Source organism: Pelodiscus sinensis, chromosome 4 (genome assembly GCF_052426305.1).
Source record: "Pelodiscus sinensis isolate ZL-2025 chromosome 4, ASM5242630v1, whole genome shotgun sequence".
Taxonomy (NCBI): domain Eukaryota; kingdom Metazoa; phylum Chordata; order Testudines; family Trionychidae; genus Pelodiscus; species Pelodiscus sinensis.
In genome coordinates this window covers 101,018,961-101,038,721 of record NC_143055.1, presented here as the reverse complement: position 1 = coordinate 101,038,721, position 19,761 = coordinate 101,018,961, and the positions used below count along the sequence as shown (strand labels likewise).

Below are 19,761 nucleotides of genomic sequence, written 5' to 3'. Positions count from 1 at the left end.
TTCTTGCTGGATCAAAGTGGACCCTAAAGAAAAAACTGGGGGTTAGAAGACTTGACTGGTCTTTCTGTAAAGATAACCTTAAATAATTTTATTCAGAATCTCAAATGGCTGCAATTCAAGGTTGTACAACATGCTTACTTTAAAAATCAAATATGTTGCCTCCAGCTGCAGACTGTCTTGGGGCCTCTGTTAATGGCTAGTGTTAGTGTTCAGTCCAGTTCCTGTGCAACTGTTTATGTTCTGATTTCCATCAGAATGGGCAGATGTTGGAAACATTTTCAGGAATGAGTCAAAGGTCTAAGACTGAATTCCCCAAAAGATAGCCCATCTCTGGGACAGGTTGTGGCACAGGGTGAGGTGGAATGGATAAGCACAAAAAGAAGGTGTATTCTTAGCTTTTGTTACAATAGCAGAAAAGACATAGCAACTTGGTTTTAACAGTGTTCAGGAGTTATACTCTACAGGGGAATTAGGGTTCAACTCAAGCTATTCACCCAAGTTAAAAGCCAAGATGCTGTGTTTTAACCAGAGCCAGCTAACCCCCAAGTTCAAGACATCCTATTCCCCCCCTCCCTCCAATGACAACCCTTTAATTTGTGATCATGCCTCGATATAGTGGCTGGTCACAATAACAGCAGCCTATTTAACCTAGTGGAGTTATGCCTTCAGCTGGAGTTGTAAGGGCACACATTTTTAATACTAAGGATTCTAGGTTCAGTCCTCTCCATAGCCTAGGGGTGGGTAAGATGTGGCCCAGAGGCCAAATGCAGCCTGCCAAACTGCTGTATCTGGCCCGTGGCTGCCTCACTGGGACTCTTAAGCACAAAGCAGCTCACGTTGCTTTAAATGACTGCTCTCTGCTCTGGCTGCTGGGAAAGGAATGGGGAGGCTTCATGTGTTCCCCCCAGATTGGCCAGATTCCACCAATGGGAACTGAAAGATTTTGCTGGGGACAGGGGCAGCCTTTGAAGCCTCCTCCCTCCTTCCTTCCTTCCTCCACCCCATTTGCTGGAGCAGAGCCACAGTGCCAGTCATTTTGCCCAGCCTGGAACTGCAGCAGTCAGGCAGAGAGCCTGCCTAAGGTTCCTGCAGGGCTGCTGGCTGGGAACCGCCTAGGCAAGTGCCTCACAGGCACAGCCTCTCTGGCACCCTAACTTTCCTAACTACCCTAACTACCTGCCCCAGACCATCACCACCTCCTGCCCTAGGTCATTGCCCAAACCCTCTGTATCCCCTCTCCCTACCTATTCCAGGTCACAGCTCCATCCCAGGCCCTTACGCCATCCCAGACTCCTCCCCCAGACCAGAATCCTCTCCTGCACCCATAACCCCTTCCCCAACCCTGCACCCCAAGCCTCTTTCTCAAATCACAACCCCTTCCTTTACTCAAACTACCTCTCAGACCTTACACCCTCTTCTACACCCCAGTCCTCTACCTCAATTTCCCTTCTGTACCCAACCTCCATCTGAGACACCTCACCCCATTCTATAGAAATGCAGCCCTTGCCCACTTATCAAAAGTTTGGAGTAGCTCCCATTAAAAATTATTGCCCACCCTTGCCATAGCCCATATTCTCTGCATATATGTGACGTGACAGCACAATACTTCATCACACTTGTATATTGCCACTGCCTGTGCTGAATCAAATTATATTCTCTACCAGCACTAAATTAACTTTAGAAAATATTTTCCCAGTTTGCTTTGGTTTGGTATAAGACTCCCTTTAATCCAGTTTATTTCACTTGTTGAGCTGGGATATTATGAATATACTTGCCATAGCATGTATTCTGTAGCAAATACATCAAATGATTCCATTTAAATTGAAAACAAAAAACAATAAAGTAATGACCAAAGCATTTATAAACAGCTCTAATCTTGGTCTTTAATTAAATGCAGGTTTTTGTATAAAAGGATGCAGCTGTTTTCAGTAACTTTGTGTGCTTTTTGCTTTGCTGATTTAACCTCTGCCTATTCAATCAGAAAAGGTCTGATGAAATCATTGTGTAACCAGATGATTTACAAAATGGTGTTCTTTGTTTATAATGTAGTGCTATTAGTTAATCTTATTTGTCTATAATAGATCCCGAGCAGGATTTCAGTAACAAGTTGTTGTATTTTTCAGAATGTCAAAAACAAAGAAAACAAAGGATTACGTATTTCCCTCTCCTCATCATATCCTTCAGTTTTATATATTGTTTAATATAATTAAATTGGTTTGTTAACAGATGTCACTGATAATGTGCAGTGAAAACAAAAGCCTCTTGTCCTGTAGGTGCACATATAAAATTGTCATTAAAATTAACTTTAGGGGACAAACCTTCAAAACCAGTCTCTAATATTGCACCCATGCAAATAGCATCTAATTATCTGTGAGAGCCAACTGCAAGTTCTGCACATTCCTGCAAGTCTGGCATGTGCAATTCTAGAAGATGAATCAAGATGTCTGAAAAATTGGGCCTGAGGTGCTGAGTACTGCCTCGAGTCCAGCTCACTTCCAAGCTCTGTCTGTTTAAACTGTCTCTGTCTGGCATATTTATTTGCTTGAGCTATGCCCAACTTCAAAGAGGGCTTGATTGGCTAGCTCAGTCTTAATTGTTATGGCATAAGCCCATGCTCTTAATACATGTTCTTAATATATCAGCTTACGCTTTCTCCAGTCCATAAACATAAGGAGATGTTCTCTGGCTACTAGTCTTCTTTACCAAATTTTTACCATATGTAGTTAATAAACAGTAAGTTGTCTGATTCTAGTGGTCAGTTTTGCTCCAATTAAAATTTTTCTTTGGATCAGAGGTAACAAAATGAAGGAAAATGTAAACACAGAATAGAACGTGTATAGGGCAGCAGCACATTGGTTTTCTTTATGCTGTAGTTCAATAAATGACTGTAACAAACTTCTTCTGAACTGCATAAATTGATCATGTTGTTTACACAGGGTGGGATCCACAAAGGGCCTTAGGATCTGCAGTGGGAAAGATAGCAACATCTAGCTTTTAAGCATCTAGAAAATCATAGCAACAACACTGCCCAAGTTAAGCACCTAGGCAGTAAATAGGAAGAGATACGCACTTACGAATGTTGGCACGAAGCCAATGCATTAGGTAGGCAGTTGACTAAACTAGACAATGGGCAATATTGACCAGAGAGATGTGTGCTTAACCGCACCCTACTCATGGAGATAGGCACTTAAGTCTGGACTGCAGGGAGATACCTATCTCCACTAGCAGTCCACAAACTGGGGGAAATAGAGGTATTTGTCTGCCTAATTCATGTGTGGGGCCCAAAATGAAACAGAGTGAGGAAGGAGGAGGCTCAACTTCCTTATGATCTGTAGGCCAGTAGTTCAGGTACTAACCCATGATATGAGAGACCCCCAATTAAAGACCCCCCTTCCTGAGAGGGAGAAGGGATTTAAAAAGATGGTAGATCCCTGTTAGGTGAGTGCCCTAACCACAAGGCTAGAGTCATTAAAACTGCTTATCTGGTCCAATTAATTTTTAATTTTTAATTTACTTAAGTTAAGTAGAACAAATTCAAAGAGAGTGTTCATAACAGAATGTCCCATGGCCTGGTCGTTAGCGCACTCACCTGAACAGTAGCTAGTCTCAGTTCCCACCTCTTCTCCTCCCTCAGGATGAGGGTGACTTAACCCAGAGGATCTCTTACATCCTGAATGAGTACCTTATCCACTAGGCTAAATATGTTAAGGGAGGCCATACTCCATTTTGTGTGAACTTGCCTGAGAAGCAGTAGCAGCCTCTGAGCAAAACAAGAGCTTGACAGTGTCCTGGCCAAATGCTATCTTGGAAGCTCAGCTCTTAAAGGGTACGTCTACACAGCGGTGCTATTTTGGGATAATGTCCGTTAACCAAAACAGCATTCTGCACCTCTTAACAGCACGCTCATTATTTAGAAATACATTTGAAATAACAGGAGTCTCATTCCAGCTTCCTATAAACCTCGTTGCATGAGGAGTAAGGAAGATGCCAGATTAGCTATTTATTTCTAAATAAGCTACTCAATTTGCATAGCTCAAATTGCGTAACTTATTTCAAGGTATGCACTACTGGGTAGACCTGGCCAAAGAGACTTCCCCATATCACATCTTCCTTCCATAGCCATAAGTAACAAAAATACACAATTATTAATACTTTTAACCAATCTAATAGGTAAATTTACTAACAATGTTCAGTTTATTTTTGAAGTGCCCTGTTCTGAATCAATAGTACTGCTCTAAAGAGCCGACTGGTTCTTGTTATTTTGTATCCAACTCCTGGGGCTCCATTGTCTCAATCTATTGGAGCTATTGCCTGTTGGAGACCTTCTCCAGCAAAATGGTACCCTTTAGGTAATGGCAGAAAGTGGTTTATGGTCAATCTCATCTTAAGATAGGGCTTTCATAAATAGAGCTTTACTTTCATGGACTAAAGCCAACATTTCCTTCTCTTTTTCCTGGTACTTCAGCTTGAACCTCCTAAATCCGGGACTCTCTAGTCCGGCAATATCCATTGTCCAGCAGGATCACAGATGTTGCTGGAGCAGAGAACCCCGGCGCACGGGAGTACAAGCCAGTTGGGAGTCCAGCAATGGGAGAGCCCCACCACTGGGACTGGCGAGCCCTGTCCCAAGGAGCCCCGGCTGGTTGCAGCAGCAGCAAGATGGCCACAGAGTTCTGACCCAGCAGGGCAGCTGTGGAGCCCCATCTCTGGGAAGCCCCAGCCAGGCGGGACAGAAGCAGGGCCATGGCAGCTGGGGAGCCCCAGCCTCAAGGAGCCCCAGCCAGCTGGTAGAAGCGAGTCATAGACCCTGTAACAGCAGGGCTGGAGCAGAGCCAGAAGAAGGGAAGGACAGAGCCCTGGGAGGCTGGTGGCAGGGGACCTCCCCTGATCTGGCAAATTCCCTCATTCGGGACCAGTTAGGTCCAGAGGGTGCCAGACCAGAGAGGTCTAACCTGTATTAGAAATCTTAATTTTTCCAATTTGATATTTACATACACATTTAGGTCATATACTCCCTTAGTGGAGATAAGATTACCACTGTGAGTCCTGATCTCTCTCTCCCCCCGCCCCCATTTACCTTTTATTGTCCCTGGATTTTCTTTAGTGCAAATACCTCTTTGTAGTTGCACCACACTTGAGACTCTCCAGAGTGGCAAGAGAAACCTGTTCAAATCCTCAGGCAGAAGGATAGCTGAATCAGGGTCTCCCGCTGCCCAGGAGAGTGATCTAACCACTTGGCTCCAAGCTACTACTTAGGTACCACAACCACCTCTGGCCAAATTTTGCCTGGAGTGTAATCTGGCAGGCATGCTCTGAGCTTCCTATTGGATGAGGATTTACAGTGAGTTCTGTTAAGTGAAGGAAGATCCATTTTCTCTTGGGTTTTGGGTTGCAATGGGGTTTAGGTGGGAGCAAAGTGGCTGAAAGCCTAAAACAAGGCAGCAGGGTGCATGTCGAGTTGCAGAAACTCGGGTGCTTAGAGAACTTCATTTTAAAACTTAAATGTCAAGTGAGTTTAGATACCTACAAGCGTAGGGGGCAGCTGTGGATTTTAGTAGTACCTAAAACAGGGACATTGGCATTTAAATCTGGTGTTTAGGCACTTAAGTTCCTTTGTTGACCTGGGCCTTGGTGCTTTTAAGAGCTCTGCTTCCAGTGATGCATAACAAGAGCTTCACAGAGTCCCACTCAGACTTGAAAGCTCAGTCTTTAAAGGCACAGCCCTCAGTATACCACAGTGTATATAGTTCTGTGTATTTTCCTTTACAATATACAAGCATGGAAATGCACAGTCTATTAGCCCCTATAGTTCCTTGGTGCAATTAAGGGATAGAAAGCCAGTCCCATAGGGATTAGAGTGAGAGAGATTAGGAATCCTCTCTGAGATTGACATCCAGGAAGTTCATCAAATGGGGAATTCATGTTTTTGGGGAGTGTGCATAATAGAAAAAACCTGACAAGAGGGAGCATTTAAGGAGGAGGAGAAAATTGCAGTGAGGAGGAAGGTTTTTTGGGTGCTTTCTGGCTGTACTACACAAATAAGGGTACATCTACACAGCAGGGCAAAAACAGAATTAAGCTATGCAGCTTGACCTATTTCAACTGCGTAGCTTAAGTTAAAATAGCTTAATTCGGCTTTTGGTGCATCTACACAGCAAGAAATCGAAGGAAGAACACTCTTCCTTCAACTTTTTTTACTCCTTCAAAAATAAGGTTTATAGGAATCAGAGGTAAGAAGTCCTCTAGCTTGCCATTATTTCAAAATAAAGGCTTGCAGCGTAGACATGCTCTTTGTTATTTTTGAATAATGTCAGTTATTCTGAAATAATCCTGCTGTGTAGACATAGCCTAAGAAAATAAACCTGGGAGGTCTGGTAGGAAAGAGGAGGAGAGAGCAATTTAGAGGAGAATTAGGCACTTTAAGGGTGCACTGGGAGGGATGAGTAGCTGACATTTTCTAGTACTCTAGAGTGAATGCTGTATTGCACTGGAACACCTACTAAATTTCTTAATGTTGAATGTCTGTGACTAATTCTCCAAAATTCATCATGATTAATAGCATTACAATTACTGTAATTGTCTTCAAATTAGCATTGTGTTTTGGATTGTAACTAGTTAAGAAAAGAGCGCCGTTTATACTCATTTGCTTGGATATTGGCTTGGCCTAGAACTTGCCAGTAGGGGGGAGCATTGCTTTATTTTAAAAGCCTTGAAAAGTTTAATTCTTCAGCTAACTCTTTCTAGCCTTTCTTAAGTCCCTATAATTACATGGAGAATGTCCCATGTCATCATAAGGTTTTCCAGCTGTTCTATTTAAATCTATTATATTCTAAAGTGATGCAGCAATTTTAAAAGATAAGTTAAGCTTGAAGAAGGATAGAGTTAGATAAGAGAAGCTTGAAGAAGGGTAGAGTTTAGCAAACCAGAGCGGGAGCACCTTGCCATGCATTAAATGCCATAAAGAGTGGCATTTTATTTCCACTAAAAGTCATTAGATTTAATAGGTTTGCAGTCAAATCATCCAGACTATGCAGGGCTTTTCCTTGTAAGTTTCAAATGTCACAAAGAAGCAGAAAATGTGTTGCTGTTCTTGGCTCAGCACGTGTGGAGAGTGAAAGGATGTCCTGATCGTGAGTATTCAGCAATTACTGCCCAGATTTCTGCTCTGCCACCAAGCCAGGCCTGCCTTGTCCTGTTCTGCAGCATGCCACTCACTGCTGCCTTGCCTTATGCTATTGGAATGTGAACACTGATTCCAGTTGCTATGTCTCATTCTAGGAGTCTCCTATAATCTGTGTGTTGCAGTTACTTAGTCCAGAGTGGGAGAGCCTGGCCCTTTATACCTGTAATTATACTTGAAGCAAAACAGATAAGGATTGAAACCAGAGAAGTTACTTCCAACAGTGTGAAGCCACAGTAAAGAAGACCATAATCCACCCAGTGCTGCCTTCACTTACCATAATGCAGTTCCTATCTTAAATTCTATAGTAGAAATGGTCCCAGAAATGGTAGCTGATATCTCATTTAATCCTTGCTGTTGCATATCCAGTGCAACTAAAGAATTATAGCTGAAAACAAAGTACTATCAAACATAAATAGTACTATAGTAGGTATCAAGTATTCAATCCAGTGATTTCTGTGTGGAATAAGTAGTGAGTAAGTAGAAACTTCAGTGGGTTTTCCCTGTTAATCTATACTAGTTTACTAGTCTATTGTTAGCTTACTATGCAAACAGATCTCATTTCCATGTACTTGGAACATCCATGTTCCCTTGTATCATTTGGCTTCATAGTGAACCGTCTCTCGTATTTTTAAAGATATAACAGTTAGTTATCTTTAAGATGTTATGCTAAGGGACAAAAAGAGAATCTGTATCTGTATTATTCAAAACTAATATACAGACTTTGATTCTGATCTCATTTATTTTTGGAAAACAAGTAACTTCCCCCAGATTTACACACCAATGTAAATAAGAGCAGAATCAAGCCCTTCCTCCCCACAGTGAATATGGAACATTATAATATGTTATACAAAAGCAATGATCTCCTCAGCACAACCTTATATAGCTGGTTCAGTGGAGCACCACTCTAAAAATAGAATTCTCTTTGACACTGAGGTGCCAGGCAATATGGAAACTGTTATATTTCAAGCTGGAGTTTTGGACGGTGCATTGGGTGCTTTCTTTGTAAGCAACTCATAAATGTGAAACATGCACTATCTGGTCAGTTGCGTACTCAGATGACAGAAGATTTCATTAGCATCCAACAAGCAACTGCATTTTAAAAAATGAGTAATAAAAAGGAGTGGTTTAGCAAAAGGTGCTGGATTTACAGCCCTAGAGACTATAGTTCTCCCTTTTCTACTGAAGAGGGTACTGAGGGGTTACAGCACTGCCAGCCTCAATGCAGGCTTCTCCAGAAGGCCTTGCCAATGTGAAAGATCCTTGAACTGCAGGAAGCACTATCTGGACTGAGAGGACAGAGATGAACTAATGTATAATAAGCAAACAGAACTTCTGTCATATTGTACTGGAACTGTATTCCCTGACTGTCCATAGAGTCTTAAGTGCCCTATAGGAATAGAGAAAAGAGCGTTCTGAATGATGAAGCAATGATGGGATGATCTCTGAAAAGTCCCTGGCTGGCCAACATAAAAGCATTGTGGCGTGGTCACTGGAAACTTGTCAGCAGTGTGGGAAATATCCAAGAGGCCTGAACTTGTCAGTAGCTATAATTTTTCACTCCCTTGGGGTAAGAAGCTGAGGAGAGTGTGTGCAATAGGAGAATACTTGGAGAAATCATCTAATTGCCTGATGTGGCTAAAATAGCATCTTTTGTTTGACCTTCTCAGAGTGCTTATTTGCGTGGGCACTGATATTGGGCTGCAAGAGATGGATAATAAAGCTGGTGGAAGAAAAAGAAACTTGTTGCTGCTTTCTAATTTTGAAATTTAAAGGAATAGAAAAACACATGTATTGGAAAAGGGATTGTGCCATTGAAAAGGAGTGAAGGGGAAAGGAAACACAGAGGCTTTTATGGCCTGATTTTCAGAGACACAGAATGCCCATTGCTCCTACTGAGAACAGTGGCAGCTTATTGTCAGCAAAGACAATTGTCAACCACAAAATACAAAGACTGAGCTTATTGATGGGTGCTCTGAAAAGAAACGCCAAAGGTGGACCTAAGCCTGCAGCACACGAAGACCTTGAAATCCATAGGAGGGATGGTGTCAGTACCTCTCTGGATCACTCCTGCTCAGGCATGTGTGCACTTATAGGATGCCCACAAGTAGACAGTCCCTGCTTTTAATAAAGTAATGTCATTGCTTTCTCAGAAGTGAGACAGAACCATTCTTTTTCATCTCATGGCCCTTTTGGTGTTTATTCAATTGCTGTGCAGGCAATGAGACAAGTGGCAAAAAACACAACATTAGGTTCACATTTCAATATAACACAGTGACATTGATAGCGGTGGTACTTAGTGAAGAAGAAACACACTTGTTTCTCATTATGCTTCCTCTGCTATTCCTTTTGAGCAGATGGACACATACCTTGCGTGTATATTTGCAATGTTAGGGGATCGTTTTAAACTAGACCATTTCAGGAGATTTAAATCTTTATTCACTATAGCTCCTATTCGACTAGTCTTGAATTAGAGATCAAGCATGTTACCTCTTATCTGAGTTTGTAATGAGAAACCTCCCATGTCAACAGAGTTAGGACAAATGACTGACAGAGTGAAAATGACATTGGATGGGTACATAGGAGAGAGTAACTGATACAGGATATGGAGATACCAGGATATGTATGTAAGTGCATACTAGTAGCTGAGTGTCTCCTTTGCCACTAGTAGGGTGAATTTACAGGGCACACATCATTAATTAGGAATGAGCTAGTCAGGCAAATCAGTGTGCGGGGGGGAGGGGAGAGCTGGATGCAGATGCTAGGAGGAATCACAAAAACATTGTTTGGATGAAAATAAGTGGAAAACAATGATTTCCAGAAAACACCCTCCCCCATCCTTCAAAAGGACTGAATTTAATAGCAGTTACAGGTACTTATTACTTCAGGATCAGGCCCTAAAGCTTTGTCTACATTAGTCTTTTTTGGTTGCAAACAAGAGCTTCAGGCCCTTCAGTATCACCAGGCCCTGGGGCAGTTGCCCCCTTTGCCCCTCTGCCTCTCATCAGCAGGCCTGGCCTGGCCCTTAGTCATACACTCTTCAAATCTATGTGAGCATTAGCAGAGGAGGAAATGGTGTACCTTTTGCCAACTAAACAGGATACTTCAAAATGCCAACCAAAATTGTACAGTGTAACATCATCAAATTATATTAATAAAAATAATAACTGGTGAAGACCATGGCTCATCCAGCACACTGTCTGTTAGCATAATGCAGAGCCTTAAAGTAATGCACAAGGCTCACCGCTGGGAAATTTGCTGTATCGTCAGCATACCAGATCAATATTTTGGAGGTCATTACTTCATCCCTTCTTCAGTTGCTAGCCTTGGATTTCTGCCAGAGCTAAAGGCAACCATTAGCAAGATTATACCATTATTCCATTTAGGAATAGGCAAGGATTTTCGTTCACTGAGATTAGCCTGCTCTCTGGCTCCGGGTAACACAAATACTCCACAGTTCATTCACAGTGGCACTTGCTTCTCTATTCCTCTATAGCAGCATGTGTGTAATTTTTTTTATTACAACTACCACTTGATTGATTTGCACTACAAAAATTGAAACTTCTGCACTATGGTACATTGGGGTCCTGTTCTTTTCATGAGGGGAGGAGGGAGCAGGTACTGCACACACATGTTTCTGAGTTGAGATGAAATAGAATTTTTGATTTATAGAGCAACAGAACAAAATCCAAAGTGTTAAAGAACAATATGATAAAACATTGAGTAAGTCTCAATAAAACCAGTAAGTCTGAGTCTAATGTGCACAGTAAACATACATACACTATATCCTTTTTTACACTGTATCCTTTAGCTAAAGTAATATTATTATATAAGATTTAAGTTCTGTAAATGTATTAGAAGTTTTTACAAGTAAACCCAAATCCTCATTGGATGTCTCGTCCGACAGCAAAGCATGTGTTGCCAATACACCACTGTTCTGCCCTTACACCAGTATCAGGTCATTTAGGGTCTAATCCTACCCTCGTCAGAGCCAATGGCAGCAGGATGAGGCATTGAGGGAAAAACCCATTTAGCTTGGATCTGGAAAGTACAAAAAGATGATATCTGAAACTGACTATAGATGTGGGCAACAGAAAAATGTGCAAGCATGTAAACACACAACTTTTTTTCTATTTACATCTACCTGGAGCTATACTCTTGAATATTATGCCCCAATGAAGAGATTGCAGTATAATACAGAGAGAAACGCTTTTCATTAAAAGTTATCAGATATGAAAAACTAACTTTACATTCATGGATGAAGCATGGGAGTTCTCCCTCTCCAACCTGCACTTTTCTGTTCTCACCTTAAATTTCCAGACTCCTAATGCAAATCTGGTGGATTTGGAAAGAGATCAAAGACAAGGGATCTTGCTGGGATTACACTTTATAAATAAAAAATATTCATAGGGGAACAACAGAGGGAGTGGGCTGATGACCTGACAATATAAGTTCTGGAGCTTATTAAACACTCTGGGCAAGATCTCCAGCTAGTGTAAATTGGCACAATTCCATTGATTTCAATGGAGCCATGACTTTTTTTTACACGAGTTGAGAACATGGCCCTCCAGTGGCAGCATTTGAGGTTCTCTGAAAACTGATACTTTTTGTTTTGGCCATAACAGGTAAATCAACATTCTTCATACAATCTATGACTATGCTCTGGGATTTCCATTCTTCTGCTTACCAATTATTCTATGTAACTTCGTGCCCTGCTATTTTTAAATCTAAATACTAAATCAGTAAAAAACTAACTTGATTCTATTATGGCCAATGGTATCAGCAGTCCATAACTTTACCTTCTCTCTTCAGTCTGACTGTTTTTTTAAATATAAGGCCCACCCATGCAAGTGACCAATGAATCACTGATAGCTCCCTTCTACACCCTGTGTCAAAAACCTCTGCTGGTCTAATCCTTCTGACTTTCAGGGAGTTGATGCCAGCACAGGATCTGAGCTGTGCAATGAATCAAGGCATAGGGAGTGATTGACACAAGGTGTCACTGCTCCCAGAAGTGTTGATTTGTAGCACAACAGGAGACTAGTAGTTTGATGGCCTCTGGCACCAGAGAGAAGAGAGACCAAACATAGTATTCATAGACGTAAATGCCTATTTTAAACAGTGACAGGATAATGGATGGAGGAGAGGAGGAGACCAAATGAGACAAAAGAAGGACAAAGGATTAGCAAGGTCATTGATTGGCCATGTGACTGACTGTACTCCCCCCCGCCCACCTCCACCACATGTACTTGTATCTAGAGTAAGTATATTTTTGTTTTCAAAATACTTTGGGATGTGTAACTAACATTATAAAAGTTCATTCTGTAACCAATAGCAATTATAGCATACGCTCACAAATGTATCGCACTGCAGGTGCACAAAGACATTACAAGTAAAATGCAGTTGTCTGCTCTCAACCCCACAGAAGGAGCAAGCTACCGACTCAATGCAGGGCATAGAGAATGCCACACTTTATACAATGTGGGTGCTAATGGAACACAAGTGTTAGAAAATATCCATAGACTCATGGGAAAAAACAATCTATGGTCCCGAAGAGCAAACAATTCTCTAGTTTCAATCCAGCAAACGCTTTATGTAACTTTACTCACATCAGTAGTTCCTTAAGTATCCCATTTGGCACTAACTCATGTGAGTTAATTTATGCATGCTAATGTGCTCTCTAGTTCAAGACAAGCAACGTAAAATGGGTGGGAGAAAGGGATGCAATCAAAATAGGAAGTTTTACATTGACAATGAAAAATATCAAAAGCAGCCAGCACAGGGCCTGGTTCTCCAGTGATCAAAAAAGGACTCCTGTGTAAGAGCTTGGCATCTATAGGTTACGATAAGCAAATTCATCTTATGTTAATTGTCAGTCACCACTTTTTAATTCACTGATTTAAAAATAAGTAACAACCATTAATTTCCTTTAATAGTTTGCACCATTTATGCAACTATTTGATGCTTCCATGCTTTCCTGTCTATAATCTCACATTCTGTACATTGCAAATCCTATTTAATTGACAGAAAATTTGTTAATACGTTTAAATGGGATTGCAATTCTGCGTATTTGCTATAGGATTTATATGAGAGAGGAAATGAAACTTCAAAAATTTTTTAGCGTAAATTAAAAAAGAAAGACCTTCGGGAAAACAGATCATAAACTTTGTGACCAGAGGCTAATAAATTAACAAAAACTTTGATTACTGGGAAAAAATGAAACAGTTCTTATAATGAATTTAATGTCTGACTATATTAGCTTAATACATTTCATTTATCTCTAAACTGAGGAATCTCTGAAGCATATCTGAATATATCTAGTTAACTTTTTATTTGATCACTTCAGGAAATAGCAATAATCACAGGACTATAAGTACTGTCATTATAAATATAGATTTTGGCAAGTTTGCCACCTAAATAAAAATAAAAAGATTTTCAGCAAGAATCATCTAATCTTTAAAATGCTTTAATTGATTTTGAAATAGTTAAAAAAACCCAGTTGTCTCCTTATAGTCTCCTGTGCTTTGTTAGGGCTGAGTCCTGCTTCTACTCCAGTCCACTGGCTTCAATAGCAGCAGGATTGGATCCTTAAGTAGTTCTATAGCATGAACAATAGAACTCATGGTCGAGATTTTCAAAATAGATGGAGCTTTCATCACTAGCAACACATTCTGTGTCAGAAGGAAGGAAGCAAAGCAACTAGAACATTCCAACAGAGCAGCTGGTGTCTAGACAGGTTCAGCACAAAGGATGGAAGTTGCAGCAGTGATGACTGTACAACAAAATTCATTATAAACACGGATGAGCAATTAGAGTTTTACAGACATTTCTCTAATGAGAACCACCTACTCAGTAGTTTTAGAGTAAGGAAGGTGGGAGCAGAGAATGCTCTAAAAAGCCCAACCTGAGGCTTAACTGATTTTACACTACTGAGTACTCTTCTGACTTTGGTAGACTCACTTGTTATTTACATAGATGAGAATCTTGCAGCTGAATTCTCTATAACTGAAGAAAGATTCCTCAGTATCCACTCTGTAATCAAATTACACGACTGCCAACAGGAAAAAGAAACAGCTCTGTTTTCTCTAGGACTGGTAAAAAGAGTTGTCTGTGGAGATTATGGAATGGATAAATAGGGGTTTCAACTAATTAATTTCTTTTGTAAAAAGGGTCTTGTTTTATTGAACATTTTTGATCTTTTGTCAGAAAACCAGAAACCTAAAACCAGAAAAATTTCAGTTTTGAAAAGGATTTTGGTTTTTTTTTTTCAATTAAATGTCAAAACATTCCAACTGAAAATTCTGATAAAAACGATTTCCCTCCCAATTTGCAGAAATATTCAGCAGGGTTAACTCTCCCCCTCATTTTCTGACCATCACTGTTTCCCTCTCTGTTATGGGGGACTACTATCCCTGATAGTATCTTGAGATAAGGCCAGCAATAAGCCAATGTGGTTTTTCTGCACTCACAGTGCAGCAGCACCCCCTTGTCCAATAGCTATGACCAGTTAGCTGGCTTCTAGTTCCTCCTACAAGATTCTTTGCAGCTGGATTTCAGCAGGAACCTCTCACTGAGCACAGGGCTTTAGCTAGCTGCTACCTGGCTAACCTATGCTGGGAAAGGAGCTTCCAAATAGTCAGACAAGGATCCTGCATATCATGTGGGTAAAGAGAAGGGATCAGTTTTGGAGTGGAGGGAAAGGAGAATGTTTCCCATGTTCCCCAGCCAATAGGTCTGAACCCTAGTCTGAAGCAATCATATGTATAGACAGGAGAGTGAAAATAGCTGTCCTGTCCATTTAGTTCTGATGCTGCCAATAAGTTTGGTTAAAAATTGATTCTACATATGCCATCAAGTGCCAGCAATGCCTCTATGCCATGTATGTTGGCCAAACTGGACAGTTTCTATGACAAAGGATAAATGGACACAAATCAGACATAAAAAATGGCAACACACATAAACCTGTAGGGGAATATTTTAACCTGCCTCTTTGCTCAATTATGGATTTAAAAGCAGATATTCTTCTACAAAGGAATTTCACCAGCCAATTACAGAGAGAGAGTGTGGAATTGGTATTCATCTATAAATCTGGGCTTGAACAAAGACATTAACTGGATGTTGCATTATAAAGCCAGTCTCCTTTGCTTCTAAAAACTGCCTTTTTACATCAAAAGCTAAGAATGGGACACTTCCAGCCCATTTAATTAGTCTCATTAGCACGTGTCCTACAATTGACAGGTACTTCCCCCTCTTCCCCTTCTATTATAAATATCTTGGTTCTGTTATTTCCACTCCAGGTCATCTGATGAAGTGGGTTTTACCCATGAAAGCTCATGATACTTCATATTTGTATTAATCTAGAACAGTGGTTCCCAACCTTTTTTATACTGGGGACCAGTAAATCTATTCACAAACTTTTGGCAGATATACAAATAAATAATGGATATGCAAATAAAATGTTACTGGTCCTCCCAAAGCCCCAGTGCCCAGAACCCCCCGGTGCCATCCCTAACCCCTAGAGTCCTCTACCACCCCTCAGCACCAGCCACTGACCCCAGATTCCCCTGAACTTGACCTCCCAGTGCCAGCCTCCCACCCTCAGAGTGCCCCCAATACCAATCCCCTATCCCAAATGCCTCAGTGCCAGCCCCTGCCCTTTAGAGTCCCCCACCACCAGACCCCCCCCAGTGCTAGCCTCCTGTTTCCAGAGCCCCATCCCACCAACCTGTCAGAGTCCTCCCCAGTGCCAGCCACCAGTCCCCAATATTAGCCCCGTCTCCAGAGCCCCCCAGTGCCAGCACCCAGTACCCACTACTAGCCCTGCTCCCAGAGCCCCCCAGTGCCAGCACCCACCTCTTAGAGTTCCCCATCCCTTAGAGCTCACTAGTACTACTAGCCCCTCCCCCAGATCCCCCCAGTATTAGCTTCATCTCCAGAGCCCCCCAGTGCCAGACCCCACCTCTTAGGCCCCCCAGCACTAGCCCTGTCCCCAGAGTCCCCAGTGCCTGCCCCACCCTCCTCACCTATCCCTGTGCTGCCTCCCAACTACTAACTGAGCGCTGCTGCCTGGGTCGCGACTGCTCTAAGGCTCCCATGCCGGGCTCTGTGTGGCCTTCCCACCGCTCAACAAAGCGCATTTCCATGTCCGGTAAGAGACCCGCCCCTGCCTGGTGCTGGTTGACCAAGAAGCAGGGCAGAACACACCTCTCACAACAGTTGCAGTGGGAACGGTGTACCCCAGGCCCGGCCCACAGAGCTGCCACAGCCCAGCAGCCAGAAGTCCGCGGCCTGGGAACCACTGGTCTAGAATAGTGCCACAGGACTATTCATTGGTTTTAAAATTACAGACTAACATGACTACACCTCTGAGACATATTACCAGTTAGTTTAGTCACATAGACATCTTGCCACTGGACAATGAAGGGAGACCCCTTGATTTATTTCACATAGATCACCAAATAGCTATGAAATGGGTAACAATTGCTGGCCTGAACCAGATTCATATTGGCAACCTGCAGTAGAAGTGAAAAGCCAGAAACAGAAGATTTCCCTTAACATTGCAGGAATTCCTTAATTCCATAGTGAAAAACAACAGGAATTATTTATTTGCCATTTACACTGTTTCAGAGTTTTATTGTTAATGTTTCTGCATTTTAAAAACTGGTGTAAATTTAATTTGTTTCTAACACGACTTCTAAATATTTACGTTAGGAGTTATATTGCATTATAAAAAATTTAATGGAAATATCTTTTGTTTAAAAAACAAAATAAATCCAACCTCATTTATGCAGAGAAACATACCAAAGACTGTCTAAGACATCATTGCTTCCCTAAGTGAAAGGATGTTTATAGTCCTAATAGAAAAAGAATAAACACAGCATACCACTCCATATTTGTAAATGTTAGAGGCTCTGCAAGGTGGCAACTGGCTGCTATATGCACTGGATTGTTTCTCCATTGTCCAGAAGGCTATATTGTGACACATGGGTGTTTAAAAATTGCAACAGTCATGATGAATGGCAGGCAGCAGCAAAAAGGATAGTAGTCCCACTTTTTTTCCCCCCCCAAATAGCACTGATTCCAGGTACTGCCTCCAGAAATAGGTTTCCATGCAGCAGCTCAGCTACTAATGACCACAGTGCAAACAGGGAGTAATTTCACTGAAGACAATGGGTGTGACACCATGCCAATGAGTGCAGTATAAATACCAAGATACACAAATAGAAAATAAAGGCTTTGAAAATGATCCATATTTACATTACTGTCCTTATGCTTGTGATAATATTAAATAGCTAATAAGAATATTGATGATTATGTGTTGTGTGTTTTTATGTCTATGACATAATCCGTGAACATAACATTAAGGCTGAAGAATTTGCAAATGCCCAAAAAACAGAAATTTCAGAGTTCAGATTCCACTACAACCCTTTTGTGTACATGTATTGTTTTATAATAGAATCTTGCATGCATCCTGGTTAATGTAACATATCATTTGCCAAATATATATTTTATAAATAGCAGTTAACCAGATGCTACACCTTGAGTGGTGTTGAAGATGTCTATGGTTTGTTACAAATAATTATGATAGGTCATAGTGATGTACAGGAAAAGGAAAGAGGACTGGTACAGTAAAAATAGGCCAGTGCAAGTAGATTTTTAAATGAGAATATTGGCAGGCTGACAATTTACATAGCTTCTCCATTTACATGACTTTTCTATTCAAGAGCATGACCAGATCTTAAAACAATAATGGGACTTCCCCATCAGTATGCTCCTAGGCTTATGGAAGTGAGAAGAGACAAAAGACTCTTTCAAACAATAACAAAAAAATTAATGTGCGTGTGTGTGTGTGTGCATGTGCGTGCGCGCGTGGGCCTGTGTGCACCCACTGAATGGATTTTGCAATATTCTGTGCCACCTTATGCTGTGATCTTGCTAGATCTTTCAAGTTAGCACTTATATTGGGTTAGTGCTTGATTGGGAAACATAGATATTGTATTGGGTAATTCCAACAGGTAACATTCTTTCCTCTGCATCAGTACTAGTCTAATATCCCAGCATCAGTTGTGGGGTATCAGAAGGTAGAAGGTGTTCTCCTCTGAATAAAATGTAAATCCTAGACTTTTGGTTATAAAAGTTCTTACTGCACTTTCTGCAAAAGTAGAATTGTTAACCTCATAGTTCTATCCACATTCCAAGCTGGGTAATTACATTTTTGTATCCTCAACAGTTGTGATGTGCTGCTGTGAAATCATGAACAGCTGTCATCTTCACCACAAAGCTAGATGCACTTTATTATTTAGCAAAGCGATCCCCATGTTTCTTATCAACTGTACTCCCTCACAGTGTACTGAGACTTGACTAGTGGGAGGAATGCACTGTGCAGGGGGTCAGACTAGATGATCATAATGGTCCCTTCTGACCTTAAAGTCTATGAGTCTATACATGAGAGAATCTTAGGTACCAAAATGGTTGATGACTGTCCTTTTCGAGTAGTCCACCATGTGGTTTTACTACTTGGCTGCGTCTAGACTGGCAAGTTTTTCTGTAAAAGCAGCTGCTGTCTACACTGGCCGCTTGAATTTCTGCAAGAACACTGACGATCTCATGTAAGATTGTCAGTATTCTTGCGGAAATGCTATGCTTTTGCGCAATAGGGCCAGTGTAGACAATGCGGTATTGTTTTGCGCAAAAAAGCCCCGATGGTGAAAATGGCGATCGCGGCTTTCTTGTGCAAAACCGCGTCTAGATTGGCACGGACGCTTTTCCGCAAAAAGTGTTTTTGCGGAAAAGCATCCATGCCAATCTAGACGCTCTTTTCTGTAAATGCTTTTAACGGAAAAACTTTTCCGTTAAAAGCATTTGCGGAAAATCATGCCAGTCTAGACGTAGCCCTTGTGTTAATATTAAGAAGAGGTACGCTTGATTTACCAAAGGAACAAATTAGGAGAATCTTCTGGAAGTAGTTTCCAAATCCATTGTTTTTGACCCATAATGCATTAAATGGGTTGGATACTAGATATCTTAGGGTGTGTCTAGACTACATGGCTCCGTCGACATGAAGCCATATAAAGTAGTTTACTCTACATAGTCAATGAAGTGGGGATTTAAATAATAATAAAATAATAATAATAATAATTAAAATAATAATTCCTCCTTCATTAAAATAAAAATGGCCGACAAGCTGTGCCGACAATCAGCTGATCCGGCACAGCGTGGCAGTCTAGACACGGCGCGGTCGACAAGGGAAGCCTTTGTCGACCGCTCTGGTAAACCTCGTTTCATGAGGCATACCAGTGTGGTTGACACAGCCTTCTCTTGTCGACCGCGTCTAGACTGCCGCGCTGTGCCAGATCAGCTGATTGTCGGCATTTTTATTTGAATGAAGAGGGGATTATGTTGAGTAAACTACTTTACATGGTTCCATCAACAGAGCCATGTAGTCTAGACACACTCTTAGAGACCCTGGTTTCCCCATGGGATACTGATACAGCTCAGATGGAAAGATGTTATTTCACATCACTTGGACTAATTTAATCACAAAGGTGTTGGAGATGGGGCATTCTCGGAGAGGAATCCTC

The 19,761-nt window shown here is 41.4% G+C and overlaps 1 protein-coding gene across 2 annotated transcripts in view; it reads left to right on the top strand.

Annotated features, from left to right (window-relative positions):
• SYNPO2 (synaptopodin 2) overlaps positions 1 to 19,761 on the top strand; it is a 107,836-nt gene that overhangs the window by 53,711 nt on the left and 34,364 nt on the right. Inside the window, exon 1 of one of the 2 annotated variants that reach the window (XM_025190685.3) lies at positions 12,316 to 12,440. The exons of the other annotated variant lie outside the window; for it this stretch is intronic. Within the exon in view, the coding sequence (XP_025046470.2) occupies positions 12,339 to 12,440 (102 nt within the window). The 5' untranslated portion in view covers positions 12,316 to 12,338. Of the gene's footprint in view, positions 1 to 12,315; positions 12,441 to 19,761 lie in introns of those variants that run through there. 2 annotated transcript variants of the gene reach the window in all.